A 20,780-nucleotide genomic window follows, 5' to 3' on the forward strand; every position below is an offset into this window, starting at 1 on the left:
TGAGGAATGTTTGCAGAAGGGAAAAGCTGCCTCCCATACTCCAGTGCAGCTGACCCCTGATTTGGGTAACCCTTGAGGAATTGTTTGAGAGATGCACCTATCTGAATAGAAGTCATAGCCAGCCTAAAACGAAAAGGCTTGAATGAACAGCATTGACTTAATGAAGTGAAGACAAGAAGAACGATGAGTTTTTTGTCTCTGACTAAATGTCTTCATTGTTCTGTGTTGGTTCAAGAGGTTCCTTCTCAAGTAACTCCCACTCACTTAGAGAAGCCATGTTCCTTGCTGTTGTGGGCTCTGTATGTGATCTATAGAGGCAAAGGCCCTATATATGCAAATGGTCTTCACTTCCATGCTGTTTGTGTTTTAGCATCCTTAGCAAATGTCCTTTCAGGAAGGGAAAGAATGGAAGGGGTTAAAAAGCCTGAACTCTTGTAGGTTTAGAGACTTGGATGCTCACCCGCAAGTACAACTCCACATGCTTCTGATTTGTCCCATACTTTATAGACCATAAATATAATGATGTTTTAATGGCAGAATAATGATCTAAGTTTAATATTATCTGGAGTGTTTGTGCAGAACATGTTAATCTGGGAATAACCATCATTGTCCATCATCTTGAACAGCTGCTAGTAGAATATGCAGTCTCACCCTGAGAATGATGACTTCACATTTTAAAAAGGCTACAGGCATGAGCAAAAGAATAGGAACAGAATGAGAACATTGGATCAACTGAGGACTTAAACAGCAAAACATTTGGAAGATCATGAGACACTCTCCCAGTTTCTGCAAAGGGAATTTTTTTATTAAATTCCTGGATGTCTCTGAAGGCATCAGTAAAGAATGGCTTCATGTAGACTTCCAAAAGCTTTTTCAAGATGTGAGATGCTATTGGAGAGAGCGGGGCGGGGGGGAGGAACCAACTTCTAATTTGGGGGAGAACTACAGAAGTATCGTGGGCCAAGAACTTCCTCAGAGGAGGGTAAAAGCAGAATTCTTTCATCATGGTTGGAAGGCAAAGAGAGTTTCTCCAGGTTCGTGAGAGTTGTTTTGCATTTCCCTCGTTGGTTAGTGGTCTGGAAAGGAAATGAGATTAGAATGGTTGAAAAGTTGCAGCATTGGCCAGTGACGCCACAGCTCTTTTCCTAATAAACAAGAAGGGCCATGAGGAACTGCAAAGAATTAAGTGATTTACATGAATGGGCAACACAGTGATCAGATTGGTGTTGATAAATACCAAGTAAAGCACAAAGAGGGAAAAATAACTATTCGTGTACACTAGAGGTTGCAAATGAACTTGAGAGCTATGTCAAAAAGCTCAGTGGAAGTTCTGCTTACTGTGATTTTTCCAGTCAAAATCACCAGCGGAACATTGGGTTGCATACAGGGTTGGAATGGTTAAAAATTAAACGAAGAGATAATTCCGTGTATCAGTTTGTACCTCATTTGTGAATCTGTGCATAGCACTTCACCTTATTCAAAATGGTTATTGCATAGCTAATACTGTTTGGCATTAGAAGAAAGACAAATAAGAAGGAACACAAATTTCAAATGTAGAATAATGAGTAAGGTAGAAGAGCTTGGATAAGTCTAAACGGATGGCAGATTTGAGTCAATGTATTGTTTTTCAGTACCGGTGTGTGAACTCTGTTAGCTCTAGCATATGGCAGAGGGGAGAAAAGAGTTGATTTTCCTGTTGATTTTTCAAGTGTAGGACACATGATGATCCAGTTACAGATTCTAATATGGTCAATGCAAAAATTACCATCAGTTTAGCACAAATATGCCTAGCGGTAAGCAATTATTCCAAAATAAATACTTGAACTGTGACTTGAAGATTCAAGTCTGAATTCACCTCAGTGTTGTCCCAGAAAGAGGTGGCCTGTGCCAAGCAAAAGCATGTGGAGACTGTGATGAGGCTACCTCTCCCTGCTGTTCCTTTTGACTTCTGGCTGGAAGTGGAAAATGGGGGCTATGTTTTTGTCCTGAATAAAAAAATCAGAATCTTTTATCTGCTCCATATCCCACAGCTAGTGCACCAATTACCTCTTTGCTTGTTTGCCACAGAACAATAAAATGGTGACGGAATTGCTCTATTGCCATAAATTTATCTAAATTGGAGCCCTTCTAAATAAGGATCCATTCGTTTTTACAGGGTATTTCCCCAAGGCAGTATCGTTTTCCATCGAACTGTGTGCAGTGATCTCCTGAGCGGAGAAGCAATCTGTTTCTATTTATCCAAAAGTCTGGGTCAATTTTGATGGTTGAGATTCTGGACAAGACATTAAATTTCCAGCTTGGTGGGCCCTCAAAGGCAATGGTTTTGAGGTGGCGGGTGTTTCACAGTGGTCGTTTTCCACTTCAAGGGTTTTGCTTCTATTTTCTTCCCTTTCTAATTCCTAGAATTAACGGATGCATCAGGACACAGTGGCCGAGGATATGTCTGTTCTGCATTTGTTTCTAAGGACAATATCTATCATGGAGAATAAATTAGCATATATTCCTTTTCTAGAAAATGTCAGATGGAGCTTTGGCCAGCCAGAGCTTGATACACTAAAACACTGCCAAACTTTTATCACTTAAAATGCAGAAGGTCAATTGTCTGAACGTTTTTTTGGTCAGTGAGTTCACTGGGTGTTGACATTTGACATGTAGAGAGGTGCGGGTGATGTTAGGAAGAAACAGCCACTCTTACACTTAATTACTGACTCCTTTAGTGAGAGGGTATAAAACTATCTCTGCTCTGATGTTTCCTCAGGAAAATGAACTGTTTTATTTTAAAACTCAGGACATTTCTGTGTTTTCTATTAGAAGCTGTATGCATTTTTTTTCTTTATTTCTACCCTTCTCCTGTGCTCTGGAGCTTTTCACATTCTCAACAATGGCTTGGCTTGCCCAGCTTGTTTGGATTACAGAAGGTTATTGTCTTTGGGTCTGTCATAATGCACTTGGCCTTTTTTTTTGCTTTTTGCTTTTTCTTTCTTTTTTTTTTTTTCTTTTTTTTCATGTGAAGTTTCCACACTGGCTTTGTCTCAACAGCCCACAGTGGTAGCAGAGCTGCCAAGTTTCCCCACAGCATTAGGACAACCACTGATCCAGCAATGTGTACCGCATCACTAGTCCAGGCTGCCTGTAACTGCTTTGAGACCAGCCTTTCCCTTCTCCCTCCAGTTCTCCCACCCTTTCTCCTTTCTCTGCGTTGGCAGTGGGGATGAGAAATCCGCTGTATTAAATGGATCTAAAATAAATCCTACTTAGGTAGGAGCTGACTGTGAGCTGCCCCTCCTGCACCCTTGCCCCACGCATGTTGTGGTTGAGCAACCATTGCAAAACGCGTAGCGTGGCTGGCAAGGCATCTTAAGAGCTGTGTCTCCTGCTGAACAAGCCTCCGAGCTGTCTCAAGCCGTAATTTGCTGGCAGACATCTGTGTTACTGACAGTCTTTCACAGCTGGGTCTCTGGGCTGGGGTTTTCAGGCCCATGGCTTGCAGAGGTTAAACTTGTACTGGAGAGAGGGTAGTTCTGGTGGCTTTGACAAGTCCTGGCAGCAGAAGCATCAGGGAAGACTCGGTGGCCACGTAAGCAAAGGGCTGCCAGCGCTAAAAAGGAGTGTGCGTAGCCTGAGGTAGAAATACATGGGGGAAGAAAAGCAGGCCTGATGATAACTGCTGCTTTAAAGGACTACACAGAATTAGTATTCTCTGTCTCTGCCTTTTATTTAAAAGTTAAGACACGGTTGGTCGGGTTTTCTTTACTTGTGGTTAAATCCAGTGTGAACAATTTTGAAGTACTTTGCTCTGACTATATCCTAGACACCTTCCCAAAACCTGCTTTTCTGGCTTACTGCATCCCACAGTGGCTCCTTCCAGGGTTCCCCTCTTGGCCTCCCACGGGGCCCGAGGAGCTGTACAGCGCTGCACTTAACCAACGGCATCCAGAAGGCACTACCAACTGGCATCAGCCTTTGTGGTTTCAAAATTAATTTTTTTCTCCTCCTTGGAACGCAAACGGTGGCCTTTCTGCTGCTTGCATTGCAGTGCAGTTCTTTAAATGCCTGTTTCCGGATCAGAGCTTTTAGCTTTTTGACTTGCTTTTAGGGTGGCAAACGATCCCTAGATAACAAGTCCATTTTTTTCACCTGATTTGTTGGCGGCTTCCTTTGCCCTCCAGGAGCACGCAGAGTTGAGCTGCATCCCATCAAAAACGGTCCGAGCTGGTGCAGTACCTGCCACACGTCACGGGCTGAAGCCCAAGGCGGCAGCGAGCCGGGGAGCTGGGTGCTGCCTCTGAGCATGCCGTACGCGCGGCGGCAGCGGAGCCTTCGCCGGCTCCGTGTCCGTGTGTCTGGCAAGGGTGTGTCCGTGGGTCCGGCAAGGGGGTGCTGTGGCACACGGTTAGCCACCCGAGGGTCAGCCCATGCCAGGGAATCGCCTGCCCATGTGATTTATTCTGAAGCAGGGAGGCTGGTGCCCTGGAGCGAGCGCTAAGCAAAACCCATTTTATTCTAGAGTCAATATTGTCCACTGCCTGGAAAGTGGCCAGCCTGCTCTGCGCTTGCCCTTTTCTTTCCAACAGGGAATGTCTTTCAGCCTCTAAGCATCTGATTAAAAAAGCAACTTCACTTTTCAAGCCGTTTTATTTTGTTTGGGATGGATGCCTTTTGCTTTCATTGTGCAGCCTGCCTTGCCGTCTGCGGTTCAGACTCCGGCTCACAAAAACCAGGCTCTCATTAATCACTTATTGGGGATCCAGAATACCCTGGTGAGAGCCAACGTACATGTTTTGCTTGGTAATGCGTGAGCTGATTTGAACAAATATTGCCAATGTGGCCGCTATCTTATTCTTTATTGCTGGGCTCGATGTCCTTTGACAGCACGTTCAGGTAGCCTGCCCGAGGAGTGCCTGAGCAGATTGAGAAATGCCACAGAAATGCTTTATGGAGCAGGCGCCCGTGCTGCGCCCCCCTTTAATATAAATTGATTTATTGAATCAAGCGCAGAAGCCCTGCTACAGAAACCTCGGGCTATATCCTCTGGAGAACCACCTAATAAAACAGCCCCAACTGACACTCCTCATTAGCTTTTCCACTGATCCCAAGGCAGTATTTAAAGTGACAGTGTCCCTCTTTTTGGCCTGAATTTATCTGCTGGCTAATGCCTGTGGGTCTAATTAGCTTAGCATTATTAGTCTTATTCAGATAAGCTGCATTTCCTAACAGCTTGATTCCAACTTGTAAAAAGTAATTGGAAGTCTGCAAACCCTGTGCCGTAACCTGCTTGATTGTGCCTTTTAGCCAAATTCATGTAATTTACAAAAAGTCATCCTTTCTTCCCCACCTCCCTTTTTTAATTGAGCTTTTTTGTCTGGTGAAACCTTCTGTGCTTCTTCTGTTGAAATCCTGGCTGTATTGTTGTGTTCGAGACCTCAGCCGTATCCTTTGTACAATCGCCAGGGAGAGATCAAATTTTAATTTCATAATTACTTCACAAGAAAGCAGCCTTTTCCCCAGTCATGCCTGGTATTAATTTCCTCCCAGCAACTTACATTTTCATAATTTAATGATTATGGGCCACCTTTGCAGCACTGGGCCTTTCTGGAGAAGGGAGAGAGAGGATGTCATTTTTGCAGCAGAAACCATAATCCACAGCCACTTGCCTTGCTTTTTTTGTCTTTGCTCTCGTCTCTCATTGCGAGGTAGCCAGGAGCAGGACGGGACGTGCCTCTTCGGTGCGCGCAGCCGGAGCAGCTTGCTGGGTTGTGCCGAGGTGTCTGGGGCACAGCTCTGCGATGATGAATGGCTGTTTGCAATGTGCATGTTATGCATCTTTTCAAGATTTGCAGCCCTCGCTGCAGGAGCAGCAGGAGGTGAGAGCTGACCTGCTGTGTACAGCACATCTCCTGACAGTGACGAATGGCTCTGTTTTCCCCAAGTGCACGCATGCCACAGGAGCTGAGCCAGTGTCTTCGGGGCAGGAGAAAGCAGAAAACAAGAAAGTAATAGTGCTGCAACAAAAGAGAAAACTTAAGTCTGGGGTAAAGCTCTTTGTAAACGGCCTCTCTGGAGCCAAGTGAGCCCGCCAGGAATGAGGTTTGTCTGAGTCATGTCCTACAGGAGCATCTCCTTCTGGAAGCAGTACATCTAAGGCCTGTCCCTGCATGGCTGTGCAACTCTGCTCGGGCTTTGCCTTGGCACAAGATCAGGTGCCACACATGCAAGGGCGAACAAAAGGCTCCCAGTCTGTAGAGCTCTGTTTTGTCAGACAGAAACTGAACTGAAATAAGGTAATCTTCAATCTGAAAACCCAAGCAAAAACAACTCTTCTTCCTGGTAAGGTGAAGTCTCTTCCCCTACTCCTGCTTTCTGTGGCTTCCCCAGCTGCACAAATTTGACATAACCTCTGCTGGGTCCCTAGGAAATCGTCTGTCTTTCTGTTGCTTCCCAGGATTGGCTTATGGCTCTGCTCCCAGCTGAGAGGAGGCCCCTTGCTCCTCAGAGGAGTTTCCAGCATTGCTGTGGGATGGTGAGGTCTCAGCTTGCTGTGTCTCGCTGCCTGCCCCATCCTACGCTACAGCAATCTTTCCCAGAAGAGTTTGCTCCACGATTCCTCTTAGCAGCAATCTCCTTTCCTTCCAGAGGATCCCAGCTAGCAAGTGTGGAACAGGCACTGCGAAGCGAATATGCAACCTTTCTCCCATCTGCCTCACCACATCCTTTTAACAAGAAGTACAGCAAAATGCGAATTTACAAACGGTTCTTCTGTCCATCACAGTACGTTAAGCCCATAGGGTGTTAACAGCCCGCTTCCCCTACCCCTCTATCTCCATAGTAAATTGCTGACAAACCTTCCTGTTGGTCTTTTAAAAGTAGAAGAGATGAAGTAAACTTTTAGAAGTGTTCAAGACAGCAAATTCGCTGGAGAGAAAAAAAAAAAAAAAAAAAAAAAACAAAACCAAACAAACTTGGCCGGTGAGACTGTTGCAGAACATGGATCCACTTGATGTGCAGCTGCAATGCCTGCACACACTTTCAGTTGCTCGTGGGTGGCGGAAGCTTAGCCAGCCACAAGTAGCAGGTACACTGGCTCTGTCCCTCCCAGCCTCCTGAGCACAAAAGCAGCAAGCGGATGGTGCTTATAAATACCCTCAGTTGATTTTTTTTTTTTTTTTAACTGATTTTTCCCCTTTTTTTGGGCAAGGACCTCTCTAGGTACTTGGCCATCTTCTTCATGACTTTTCCTCTACCTCTGTCTTTTAATGCTCCGGTAGAAGTAAACGGACTAAAAAAATCAGCCACGCTCCAGGAAGTGCCTGAGAGAACATGCCAGTGCTTGAATCTTTAAAATGGGCTGGCCAAGATGGACGGAGTTTGTTGTACTTAGGAGAATTTCTTCCATAGGAGTATGTGGTGCTGGGGGACATGTCCTCTCCAGACAAAGCCCAGACTCTGTCTTAGGACTGTGCACCATAGTGAAGGCTCCCTGGAGGTCCAGAGCTCACGTGCTGGTCTGATTTGACCAAGCCAGGGATCATATATGTGTACAAGCCATGCTGAGATATTTTAATGTTTTTTTTAATTTGTAGATGGGTAGACAGAACTGGGATTTGCAAAATGAAACATACAGTTTCAGGTTCAGAAGAAAGAGTTTCTGAATTTTCTGGGAAAAGCATATGTTTTAAAACTTGCATGTTTTCCTCTTTACCTGAAAGAAAGCCTATGAGAGTATCTCGGTTTAGAGTAGATGTTTCCCTAAAAACTGTTTTGTGCATATGTGCGCATGCATCTGTCGACTTTAATCCATTTGGATTTGCCATCATCTTTTCTCTTAACAAGCATTACTATAGTTTGTGTGCTTTTATTATCTTCTTTTTATTGTAGTTTTACCTCATTAAACTATGTGGCAGATGAGTACTAGGGGAAAGGTAACTGAGGCACTGGAACATTAAAGCTAACCTACCTAGAGAGTGTACTTAGTATTAGACAGTGCTGCCTGGATTTAGAGATCCTGACTCTGCAGAAGCACATATGTGTAAGGACATTTTTAAAAAATTATGTCTGGATCCAGCCATAAATTGCATAATTTTCAGTGGCTTTGTGCCTAACCTGTGCTACATGTTTTTTCTTCTTGGTAGTAAGCACACACTTATACTGGTTTAATGCCTGTAGTTTGATAGACGGTACAGATAAACAGTTCTTTTTGGTTGGGGATTTAAGTTCTGTTATCCAAAGGGCTATCTCCAATCCACTGATTCCTTGGGTGGGAGGGGAAAAAAAACAGTTTCTCTCCAATTTTGTGTTGCTCAAGGGTTAAAGTCTGGTTTTCTATTGGTATGACTAAGGAAAAGTTGAGCTTGGGGGACAGGAGGTTGGTTGGTTAGCTGGGGTGGTTTTGTTGTGGGGTTTTTTTGGGGGGTGGGGGGTGTTTGGAGGTGGTTCTGGGTTTGTTTTATTTTTTTTTTCTTTTTTCTTTTTTTTTTTTTTAAGTGGTAGCAAAGCAGTGCTAGAAATACACTGCATCTACAAACCTGTCTCAAAGGAGAGCCTTCATCCTTATATTCAGTATGAACTAGGACATTTCTGAAGCCATAGTGCTTTTGCTTGCTTGCTTGCCACAAGTAGATTTTGCTCTATGCTTCAAGCTAAAGCCCTTTGATTCTTTTTGCTCTTCCTCAGGTTTAATTCTCAGTTTACTATCAGGTGTCACTAGCAGACAAACTTTCTAAAGCCAAGTGCTATGGTAAAGCAGAGCATGGAATTTGGATTCCCCTGTTGTTCACAGAACTGAGCCTTCCAGGTCAGAGTAGGTTGTGTTTTTGCTACCATCTGTTGTGCCTGGGGATGCCAACGCAATACTTTTCATGACCAGTAACCTTACACAGTTTGCTGTAAAAAAAAAAAAAAGCCTTTTTTTTTTTGTCATCAACAATTTCTACTCTTACGTGAATTTGTATGTGCTTTCAGAAGGCCAGTTTTAAGAACAAATTCTGTGGCAGGAGAATGTGTAACACATGTAAGAAATTATCTAGGATTTTGGCTCTGAGATCTGTATTTGGGAGCTGACCAGTTTTTCAAGTTCTGACCCAGCAATATGCAGGTAACTTTGGTAATCTTTTATTTAAAGAGTGCCTAAAGCACTGCTAATGACCTCAGCACTGTAGGAAACTTCTTCCGTAGATTGTCTTGTGTGTTTAGCAGCTTCTGGTGATTATTTCGCCATGTATTTAGAGCAGATTCCAGTTAGCATATGAGTAACATCATGTCAGTTCTAGTTCTTTCGTTCTGACATCTCTTTTGGCTCCCAGTGCGATTTGGCCTGGTTTTCCAAAATGTTGATCCTGAGTCCAAATGTAACTTTGTGGGTGGTACATATGTCAAGCCCCAGTTCAGTATTTTTGGACAGCAGTAGCATTTCATAATTCTTTTGAAATGAAAAGAAGAAACAAAGTTAACTGAAAAAAATGCAGCTAGATCTAGCTGGGCACAACCTCGCCTTTTCTGCTCCCCCCTCCACCCCCCTTTTTTCCATTTGGAAAAATAGAGGTTTACGTGGCAGAAGCACTTGACAGTGCTCATTCAGAGCAGCAAGCAATACCGTAGCCTTGTCTTTATAACCTATCTTGTCATGGCCTGGTGGCCACTGAGACCTCCTGGTGTGCAGATGAGGAAGATGGGGAGAGTGGAGGGTTGCAGTCCTGTGTTTGTGTGTGTTAATACAGGGAGCTAGGCTGAATTACGTAGATGGTTGAATAAGGCCATGTTGGCACTAAAAAAGCCAAACAACCCCCTCAGGTTCTCCGTATGTCTGTGTTTGATATACCTACTGTCATATTATATCTTTATATACAGCACACTCTAAACAGCACAGGAAGGTATAAATGCAACTTTATTACATAAAATCAAGTGAAATAGTCCAGAAGGTTGTAGCCTGTGTGAAATAAACACACGTACAAAGTACAGGAGGTTTCACAAGGCATAAATCAAAATGAACTTCATAGCTTGCTTCCTTCCTTCCTTCTCCCCAGTGCAGTTACTGAGCTGCTAGCTGAAAATCTGACCTTCATCCTTCTCTTGCAGCAAACCACACACTCATATATTATTAATTCTGTTTCGCTAGTAATGCAGGACATAGGTACTTTTCTAGAGTGTCTCAGGTTGCTTTTCAGTGCGTCTGTGCCAGCTCCACTGCTGCGGTTGCAGTTCTGAGCATTGTTTTTGAAGCGCTGATAATTTTTCAGGCGATGGCAACATCAACAAAAAAAAACCATGTTTGAGATGAGTCTTGACACCCAAGTTCTGAGCCCGAGAGGTGATTTGCTGTGAGAAACCACAGAACAAATCACTGTAGCCCTCTGGGCCTCCCTCACTTCGTCGCATAGCTTCAGAGGTCATAGGCTAGCCAGCTGCCCTTCCTAATCTGCTGATGAACCGAGTTAGCTTCAGCCCTTGCAGCACGGCCTCTTTCAGCAACCTTGCACCATTGTGTAATAGTTGAAGGCCCAAGGGACGATGGTCCTTATGGTGGTTCCGTAAAAGATGCTGGACTCGGCAGTGGGGACCATTCTTTTGAAGGACACTGGCCTAAATGATGCCTTTTTGACCCCTTCTTTTTTCCCTTTTTCCTAAAGCACAGTCAGTGTGAGGTGCTATGCAGGAGAATATAAGGAAGGAGGGGAGAGAGGGAAGAAAACTTGATGCGTTTTTGGCTACTTAAAGTGGGGGCTTAAGTCTTAAGTATTTGTAGTTGTCTTGCAGATAATATAGTTTGTGGATAAAGAATGGGTATGTTTTTTTCCTTTAAAAAGGGGGTTGCAAATAGTTAAGTCATGTCAACTTAGTCTTGTTTGCTGTTTGTAACAAATATGTACAAAAACTTGAAAATCCAGGAGGAAAGGTTGTCTTGTCAGGCTTGTGGTTTGATTAGTCATTTGACTCTGATGCCCAATATGGACTCAGCTGATACCCTTTTTCTTGGTGCCAGAGCACAACTGGCTCTATGCAAGGAACAGGAGAAAGTTCAGACTCCTCCTCAAGGCAGTTTTGCCAGGGCTCCCCGCACTGTAGGTCCAGCTGGAAGCTTTGGGACGTGTTCATGAGCAGTCAGGGATGGTAAAATTCTTCCTCCACATTCAAACCAGGATATCCAAGTTGGTGAGTGAGGCAGAGACGTTAGCTATTCCCTGTTGGAAATAAAGGAACAAGAGCAAAGTCCATGACTGACTCATCCTTCCCAACAAAATGCTATTCCAGGATTTAAACATTAGGGAAGTATTATCATGCTGGCTACTTGGAGTGATTTGTGCCTTTTTTCTTTGGTTTAAGAGCTAATCTGTCTGCCCTCCCCAAAATGCCATTTAAATGCTTTCACTGTGTTGTCTCTTATAGAGATGCCCAAATATCATGGTTACATACCTAAGCTATTCTTGACTACGTGGTCTGCCATGAAACACCTACAGTGTTTTGCAAACCTCACTTGGTTCCGTTTTGGGATTTCACACCTAGTGATGTTTTGTAGTACAGGAGCGGAGTCATCCACTAATTTCTTCTTGGTGTTTTGGTTGCTTTTTATTTTTTTTCTACCCCTCCCCTAGCCCTAATATGGGCCCTACCTGTGATTACTGGGAAATGTAAAGGTGAGGCTTAAATGTCTATGCTACTCTTGTTAAGTCTGAGGCTTGCCTAGGTGATGCAGCATGTATAGCTGTGTAATACAGCACCATGTATTGATCCTAGGTCTATGCCATATTTCGGTGAAGCAGGGGGCAGTTTGATTACAATATAGGATTTCACCCTTAACTTTTAATTTCCTGCTGGTTTGTGTCACAGCCTCGCACATGATTGAATGCGACTCCCCGGAGCTCAAGCAGCCAGAGCTGCGCCGCAGCAGCTGGTGGTGGCCGGGAGGGGATCCGCCGCAGCACCTTCCTCCTCCCGCTGTCCCTTCCACTTTGGCGGGGAGCACGGACTCGCATGGTCAGGGGATGATTTTTGGTATCACCCTGAGGGATTTAGGCAGGGGTGGACCAGGAGGGAAGGACAACATGCAGGGAAAGGCTGGGGAGGGACAATTTTGTGGTATGAAGGGAAGCATGTCCCTCTGGGGTGCCGTACTTTAACCAAAGAGGCTCCCTAGCACCTCGGCTCAATCATGTGTTATACAAACCATGGGACTCTACAGCTTATGAGAATGACAGCTGTCTATTTTTTTTTTTTTATTTCTCACTGGCTAAATTGCTCACCTTCTCACCTCATCAGTGTCAACAGCTGGATGTGTAAAAGGTAGAGTACGCAGGCATGTGGTAAACAGAATCAGAGCATGAGCGTTTACTTCTCTTGTCTCTTGGCCATGGGAAAACTGCTGTGAAACATGAAATCTCTGACAACCTTGACTGTTGCAGTCAAGGTCAAATGAGCACTAAATATCCTTCTAAGGCTCTTCAGCACGTGAAGCTTGTCTCGGTTTAAGCGGTCCTGAAAGGTGAGAACAGGGTCGGAGAGCTGTTTCACACTTTGACTGTGTACACGTCCTGTCGTTGCTCACCATTTCACGTTAACAGTGTGAATCTAGTCGTTGGTTAGCTTCTTGGTGGGTTTGGGGTTTTTCTGTTTGTTTGTGAGTTTTTTATGACACTGTATTACAGTATAGCTGCTGCCATAGCCAACAATATCCTGCCTGATGAGGATGCTATTCCAGTCCACCTCTTTTTCCTTACTAGCAATAGGAGCAGCTTGGCATGTTAGATATTTCCTCGTGTTCACTTTTCCTTTTGGTGAAACAGATAATTCTTTAGGGAAAATCTTGCCACAGAAAAATAAATTTACATCTTGATTCAAAGACAGAGTCCCTAGGAAAAAGAATTTTTTTTTTTTTCTTTTCTTTTCTTTTTAAATCACAGCTGCTTGTTTCAGGGCACTGGGTCACTAATTGAGTGCAAGCTTTATAAATGTTGTTTGTCCTCCCCCCACAGGGCATATAAAACCATTGAGGAAGATGACTTGAAGTTTCCCCTTATATACGGAGAAGGCAAGAAGGTGGGCACATTTGCTTTCCTCAGACCAAAGGAAGAAGGAATTCTGTGCTGTTTACCACTCGATTTAGCCTGTGGCAGTCCAGTGTTTTCCACTCAGTATCTCTTTATTTTATCGTTTTGACAGCTTGAAAGAATATCTTGGTTTTGTCATAAATCAGTCTCATGTCTAGGGGGCGGCGGGGGGAGTGCAACATACTAAAAAGCATTTTTATAGCAAACACAGTCATTTGCTGTTCAGTTTGCTTTTGTTTTTCTTTCATTGTAAATAGGCTACAATGAGACCATCTTAAATAATTGACTTAAAATGTTCCTGGTTTCATTGTAAAATATAACTAGGCTGGATGAAGATAGCAAAATACCTCATGTTTGCTGAAAACAAAGCAGGAAGATATTTAATAGCATTTTAGAGTGCTCTGAGATGCAAACCCCTAATTTAGGAAGGGGAGGGATCAGAGCAGGATTTGGGAAGTATAACACCCCTTAATCGTATCTTCTTCAGCTAGTGTATGTGAACTCATTGGATTTTTCTGATGTGTGAATGCTGATAGTTTTTCTTGAAAGGGAGAAACGAACTGTTCTGTTTGGGTGTACTTTGTTTCCAGCTCTGTGATTAAGAGCAGTGAGATCATTAGTGCTGATCCCAGCAAGCTTAGCTGGATGCGGCAATAGGATCAATATAAGGACGCAGTGGTGTCAGTTTGCCGATATTGGTATGCTCACTGTGTTTCTAAATAGTGCTCCCCTGCTGCATTAGGTTCTTATCTCAATGCAAAAATACATGCTCTTCAAAATTAGTCCAAGTTTTGAAGGTTCAGACCTGCAGCTTATCTCTGAATTTGGTTAGGTTTATAATTATTTGCAAAACGTTTCATGCACATCTTTTTAATTTACTTTCTTATTGCCTTATGGAGCCAGGGGTTAGTGAGGCAAAATAATTTTGAGTCAGTTGCTCGCTGTTATTGATGCTGTGAGCTCTCTTGTTCAGAAGCTGCTGCGGCTGAACTAGAGTTTGGGGGAAGCGATATGCAGAGAGCGAGGTTCCCCATGAGGCAGTCTGCCAGCTCAGTCTTTGGAGAAGTGTTAATGAAGAAGAGCCCAGCACCTCTTGGGAAACAGTTCATGTCGCAGGGGAAGGTGCCTGGGGAAGGAAGCGGTAGATCTGAGGTAACAGCAGACCTGCCCTGGACTGGCTCTCCACAGAGGAGAGCACTGTGGTCAGTGCCACCGTCACCTATGTGTTCAGCAATTTAAGGTGGCCTTTGGCACTCTTCCTTGGTGGAGGGAATATACGGCAATATGTCAATAGGAAGAGGCCGCGGGTTTCTTAGCTGAGTAATCGGGCTCCTCATCCTTTTTATAAAACCTGTTTGCTAACAGTATAATTTGCTGAAGGAATGCTCTTGTAGACTGGCGTGGGACAGCGAGGTAACTGGGTTGGGTTTCCATAGTCCCAGTCCCATACAGATCGCCATAGTCTAAGATGGGTGTACACAGACTGGGATGTGGACAAATAGAAAGCTTGGAATAATGAGAGAAATGGAGATGATGTGAGTGTGAAAAGCTTAGAAGTTGATTAGCTGTGTTAAATCTAGTGTTTCTGGGAGAAAAAAGGGAACTCATCCCTAACTGTAGCAGCTATGGTGTAGGAATGTTATCTCATTCCCTGTTGACACAGCGCAAGTAACAAGATTTGATCCCACCGCTTTTCTTTGTTTCCAGGCTCGAGTTATGGCAACAATTGGAGTGACCCGAGGACTGGGAGACCATGACCTGAAAGTGCACGACTCCAATATATACATCAAACCTTTCCTGTCCTCATCTCCCGAGGTAAAACAGCCAAGGTTCAACTATCTGATTTGTGGGAGAGAAACAAATACACTTAGGGTGCTTATTCGTTCTTCCCAAATTGTCCATTCTGATTGTGGTCCAATCCAGGTAACGTGCTGCCTTTCCCAAAGGTGCAGCATGTTAGTAACATCCACATAGTAGGAACGTTATGAATTCCCCACCTGTATGCTCTGCCTCTGGTTGCTCCAGATCCCTGGCAGAGCATTGATGCCTTCTCACTCCCCAGTCTATGATTACCCTGTAGCCTTGCCATTCAGTGTAACAGACACCCATCTCTCCCCACCTTCTCGTACTCCACTTCCCCTTGAGGCCTAGATCATGCTGCCTTCACAAAGCTGATGTAAATCTGTGTTGTCCAGAAGCGAGCACTGGATGTCTTCCACGATAGCATAATACCCTGCATTACACAGAGGATACCAGATCAACTCTTAAGCAGGAAAATGCTTTGAGCAATTGGAAGAGTGCTTTATGCTTCCATCTGTCTGCCCCTTCACCTCCAGTTCTTAATTCTGTGTGATGGTTTTGTGCAAACACCAAATAACGGCAGGAATGGCAGTGTGCATTCCCAAATGATGGCATAACGAGGGGATTATGCAGTACTTGTGTTAGGGGTAGTTTTAGATGCCTCCATCATTTTGACTTGCCTCGCCACAAACCATTCCAGCTTTTGACCACCAGAGACATTGTAGTGAAGGATATCAAGCCTTCCAAAGGGATTTGAATGTATTTGTTAACAAGAAATATGCAGACCTTGCTTTTTTTTTTTCCCTCTAACTGCATTCCTGTTCCTACGTCAAGGAACAGATGACACATAAAAATATTAAGCAAGGGCAAACCATCCAATGACAGCACAAAAAGAGGAGGCTTTGCTTCCATGGCCCAAATGCTGAGAGCCGTCCACTGTCAACTGGCTTGCTGGGGTTTTAACCATACCCAGTATTTGACCTTGAATTTATTGCTTGCTATAGCACTGTGAGAGAATGAAAATATACAAATGACATAATGCTGCTAGGAAGGAACCAAATTATTAAATTAACCTTGCCTAGAACATCTTTGAGACTTCAAAAATAAAAATTTAAAAAGTGCCGAGAGATTCTGGCCCTGAAGAAAAAGAGGAGATCTACAGACAGCCCCTTCTTCACATTTCCTTGCTGCCAATCCAGTACCTTCCCTCTCCCCGCTTTGAATGTGTGGTATCCCTCACTTGCGACCTGCTGCTGTTCTCCTCAGCCAGGCAGGCAGCAGCTCTGCCCTCATCACTGTGATGGATTTGTTTAGTGCCAGCGAAATGATGCAATTCTACCTATTTATTTTTCTTTCTGGCATGCTGAGACCCAGTGTTTCTGGGGTATGTAATGGCTGCAGCACAGTATCTCAGCAGTATCATCTCTGCCAATTGCTGCTGCAGTATTTGTCTGTGTGTATAAACCAAAGCTTCTCATGGGCTTTTCTGATTTGTGTGGAGTGTCTGTACGTGTTCAAATTCTGGAATATGACATCCAGTTCATATGCTACCCACATTTCACATCTCTTAACTGCTTCGCAAAAGGGAAGCAAAATTGGCTTTGTTTCCACATTCCCTTCACAGCTAAATTCAGCAGAAATCTACAAGGGCAGGAGGAGGAAAGACGGAGCACTAGCCACCTCAATTTAGAGATACTGGCAAAAAAAAAAAGCCCTGAATTTTATTAGGAAGTAACATATGCTCCAACTTGCTTTCCATTGCATATCCTTCTCTTAATCATCTCTTCCTTCTCTTCCCAGAGACAGCCCGAGTGCTTTATCTTCTCGTGTTTTTCCCTGACTTTTCTGTCCATATGTGGACAGTGCACCTTGCACAGAAACCAGCATTAAGAAACGTCTTTATGCTGCCATCTGGGAAGCTTGGCACTTGGAAGTAAAGGCAGTGGCGTCAAGCAGCAGTCATATTTGGCCCTTGCGCAGCATTGGATTTCAAATTGTTTATATAGAGGTAGGGAAGCACAATGTCTGGTTTCCAGACCTGGAAAGGGGAGGCACAGGAAATTAAGGCGCACAGTGAGTCGTGACAGAGGGAGGATCCAAGTCCTCTGGCTTCTGTTTCTGTGCCGTAATTGCAGCGTCCTTTCCCAAGTTGGGGGGCAGTGTGGTGAGTTTTCAGAACATTTTACTCCCAGCGTGACAAAGCTCTGGTATGCCATGTCCACCAAAATTTACCTGAAGGAAAGGTAAGCCTACCTGAGACTACCTCCTGAAATAGGCATATAAAAGTAATTGCCTTTGGTGGTGTGAAATCATACTTTGATAGAGTGCCAGGCTATGGGAGGAGAAGTCATGTAGCCAAGACTGACAAATGTAATCAGGATTCAGTGGCTCAGCTGTTACAAGACCAGATTTGGAGGACTTCTGCAGGTTGGTGAGCTCTAGAGAATTGAGCCTTTTATAATGAACTGGAGTAGCACAAAGCAGGCAAGCCATGGCTGAGGCTCTCTGGCATGGAATTAAATATTTATTTTTCATAATGGAACAGTTCATTTGAAAGCTTTCAGCAGGAAATTCTGCTTTTTAAAGCTCAGCAAGATCCGCCTTGTTGCAGCTGAAAAGCAGAATTTCATCCTGAGATTTTTCAAATGGCAGCTCAGCCGTTTGGTGGGAGAGGTGTGGCTCTGACAGCAGCATTTGGCCCTTGCCAGCGATGAACCTGAAGCCAGCCGCCACAGCAAATGGTGAGAAGGTAATGATGGAGAATTTTTCCCCTTCTATTATCTTAGTAAAATCTTTCTGACAACTCCACAAATACTTCAGAGGAGACCATTTTAGATTCACATCTGCCTTCTGGAGAAATCTTTAAGAATTACAGCGTTTAAAGGAAGAAGCGAGGCAAATACTTAGAGAAGTACTGTTTGATCAAAGGGTGTCAAGGTGGTTTCAAGAAGCAAACATCATGCTTGTAACTTGAAGTCCTTCAGGGTTATGTCTACCAGAGAATTAAAAAAAAAGAAAAAAAGGCAGTAGATGGTCTTGCATGAGCACTTTGATTTCTCAGAAAATGTTTGAGAAGCTGTTCTGCATCACAGGTTATTAATATAAAAGATATGAAGCTATAGACTAAGTGGAAAGTTGGCACAGTCTACTGGAAATTGGCTAAAGGGCAGGAAACAAAGGGTGGCAGTAAAAAGCTAAAAGGAGATTAATTGGTGAGTGCTGCAGGGAGCAGTGTTGGGACCCGCTTTTTATTATTTACATATAAATTACTTGGAGGGTGGTATTGAAAGATCTCATCGTTTGCCAGCAAAGCTGTGCTGGATAACACTGCGCATAAAAAGGGACGATACAATTAAGAAAGGGCTTAATTTATTGAAGTAGCCGAGTTGATCAGTAGTGCAGGCGAGCGAATGCAGGCTGTTGTTTGGCTCGAATTCCCCTGGGGCCGGCTGCTGAGGAGCACCTCAGGTGGCTGCAGGCTCGTGTGTCACTCTGTTGTGAGCGGTTTGCAAGCCGCAGGGACTCGCACTAGCTGCCTCTTAAAAACAAACCTGGCAAACAAGCTGCAGCGCCTTCGCAGAACTGCTGTGGTCCTTTTCAGCAGCCGAACGCAGGTTTTGTCCAGTGGGTAGATCTATTTGAAATGTAAATATAAAACCAGCCCACCTGTTTGTTCGTTGCTTGCCCAGAGCGTTTTTCTCAGCGCTCTTGACTGCATGTAGGTGAGCAATATGAGAAACAAATATCTGGATTGAAGAAAGGTGTTATCTGACAAACTGCATAACACATGTTCAGAAAGATGTCGTGTGTGACTATGGGCTCTAGCAGTGTGTATCCTCTGGTACCTATCAGCAGAGATCTGTAAGTACCAGTCAGGGTAAAATACAGCGTAACCCAACTCTTCCTGTCATGGATGTTTGTGCTGCCGAGGTGGTGCTGCTTCCTTATTGTTGGCTTTTTACATTTTCTGGTTACTAAAGTCAAGTTTAGGTAGCTAACAGATCAGCTGCTCCAAGTCAAGTAAGACATCAGTGGATGGTAGAAGTCTGGTGACCAAACTAGGCTCCTTCAAGGGGTGCCCTGATGCTCCAGAGAGATGTTAGCGGGAGGAGGTTTGCCAGGGCAGCACAGAAGGGGCCGGGAAGCTGGGGGGAGTTGGTGGAAAGGCTCTCGGGACAGCACGGGAGGCAGAGAACAGAGCAATGAGCTGCTTTCGGTCACGTAAGATTTACAGGGCTGCGGGGTTGCTTGCCATTGCAGGCGCTTAAGACCCTGGATCGCTGCTTATCGTTTCAAAACTCTGGTGTATCGCACTCCCTCGCCTTTTTTGTACAGCATGTGTGGAGTATACTATGGGGCGTTGCACAACGTGGGGTGTGCAGAGTGGATGTTCAGCGAGTCCTGCTGGTCTGAGCATCCATTACACGCTCCCTGGCGTGCTGCCAACCTGTGTGCCTCCAGGAGCTCTGCTGTCACGCTGCTCTGTGTCCAGCTGCGGGCATGTGTTGCTACTGCAAGAGACCCTCATTGACCCAAGTAAGAACTAGAACAAAGCTGCTAGCAGAAAACTGAAAGGTTAGGAGCTGGCTTGTTTCTGCACCTGGGCAAGGTGGTCTGTGAGCATAACCTGAACCTACGATAGGCCGAACAGCTCTAAATTAACTCATTTTTGTCAGCCACGTACTGGGGGGCACCTACAGCTGTATTTTAGAAATCCAAGGAAAGACAGAAAGAAAGAGCTTAAGAAAAAATTGAGTACTATGTGGACATGGCTGCCCTAATGAGTTGCTGCTGTGGTAACTGGAAGGCAGACAAAGCTGCATTTCAGTGAACATTTTGTTGCATGTCCAACTGGTCCTTGTATACAAGGATCTTACCTGAAGTTGCCCCAAGCTTGCCTCCTGTATCCTTGGCACTCTCTCTTCCTTAGCCTGGGTACTAGCCTAGCATCTGTTACTGCTCACCCCACTGCCCTTCTCTGCACCTCTTCCGACATGTAGTTCGTTCTCAATTGCAGTCCTTCCTGGAGGTGCTCAGTTCACAAAGTTTTTGCTTTTAGGAACTACCTTGTTGCCAGATTACCCATAAAATCAGTGATGGCATTTTTTTTTTCTTTTCCCTAAAAACTAAACATGTTCTTGGTAAAACGTTCTGCTCTTGGTGTTGCTCTAGCATTGTGCTACACCAAGGATTTGGACCTTTTGACCTGCGGATTGGCTGCAGGTAGCTTTGACAAGTTTCTTACCTGCCCCAGTGCTGCTCCCCAGTCAGACAAGATTGTTCATTTCAGGAGGATTGAAATCAGTGATTCTTGGTTTCCTGCAAAAAAAGGCTCTTGTGGTGTACTGTGTACTTCACCTGGGTGGGAGAGCCGTGGTAGATGTGTTTTTCCTAGCGGTGACGTTCAGGCTCGGTTATTCCTACGAGGGGCTTGCTACTGAGCGTGTCCCTGAGCATTAACCCTGATGCTCTCTCAAATATTTGCCCGTACCCAAGAGATCTGACGAGAACACGTGGTGCTTATTGATGGCTGTGTTGGCCAACTTACCCCCTACACCCCAATGGTTTCCCAGTTGAAACCCTGGGCTGTTATAGGCTGAATTAAATTTTGGGGAATGGGGACTATGACAGCTACTGGTTTCTGTGCAGTGGGCTTGAGAGGAAAGCTGTGCCGCATATAGGGATCTTTTCTGTAACAATATTCCCACTCAATCTGAATAAGGAGATATGCTCTAATGAAGAGAGTATCTTGCCTTGACTTTAATCCTCTCCAAAGTCCTTATTCAGCTGCTACCTCAGATAATGAAGTGAAGGTTACATTTTACAAATGACCTTCTTGTGCTTTTGAGTGAAAGGCGAGCAAGTAAGGATTAGCAGTCAGGTCTAGGTGATTTTTTTTTTTTTTTTCTTTCCTCCGGTACTGGTTGCAGTCCCATAAAATCA

General features: G+C 44.4%; 1 protein-coding gene across 1 annotated transcript in view; it reads left to right on the forward strand.

Moving 5' to 3' along the window:
* Positions 1-20,780, forward strand: part of PPM1H (protein phosphatase, Mg2+/Mn2+ dependent 1H) — a gene marked incomplete at its 5' end in the record, with an annotated part of 135,809 nt that overhangs the window by 107,378 nt on the left and 7,651 nt on the right. The window contains 2 exons of the mRNA XM_082308950.1: positions 12,963-13,026; positions 14,745-14,852. Coding sequence (XP_082165076.1) covers positions 12,963-13,026; positions 14,745-14,852 — 172 coding nt within the window. The remainder of the gene's footprint in view (positions 1-12,962; positions 13,027-14,744; positions 14,853-20,780) is intronic.

The sequence above is a fragment of the Platalea leucorodia genome, assembly GCF_965183815.1.
Source record: "Platalea leucorodia genome assembly, chromosome: 4".
Taxonomy (NCBI): Eukaryota; Metazoa; Chordata; class Aves; order Pelecaniformes; family Threskiornithidae; genus Platalea; species Platalea leucorodia.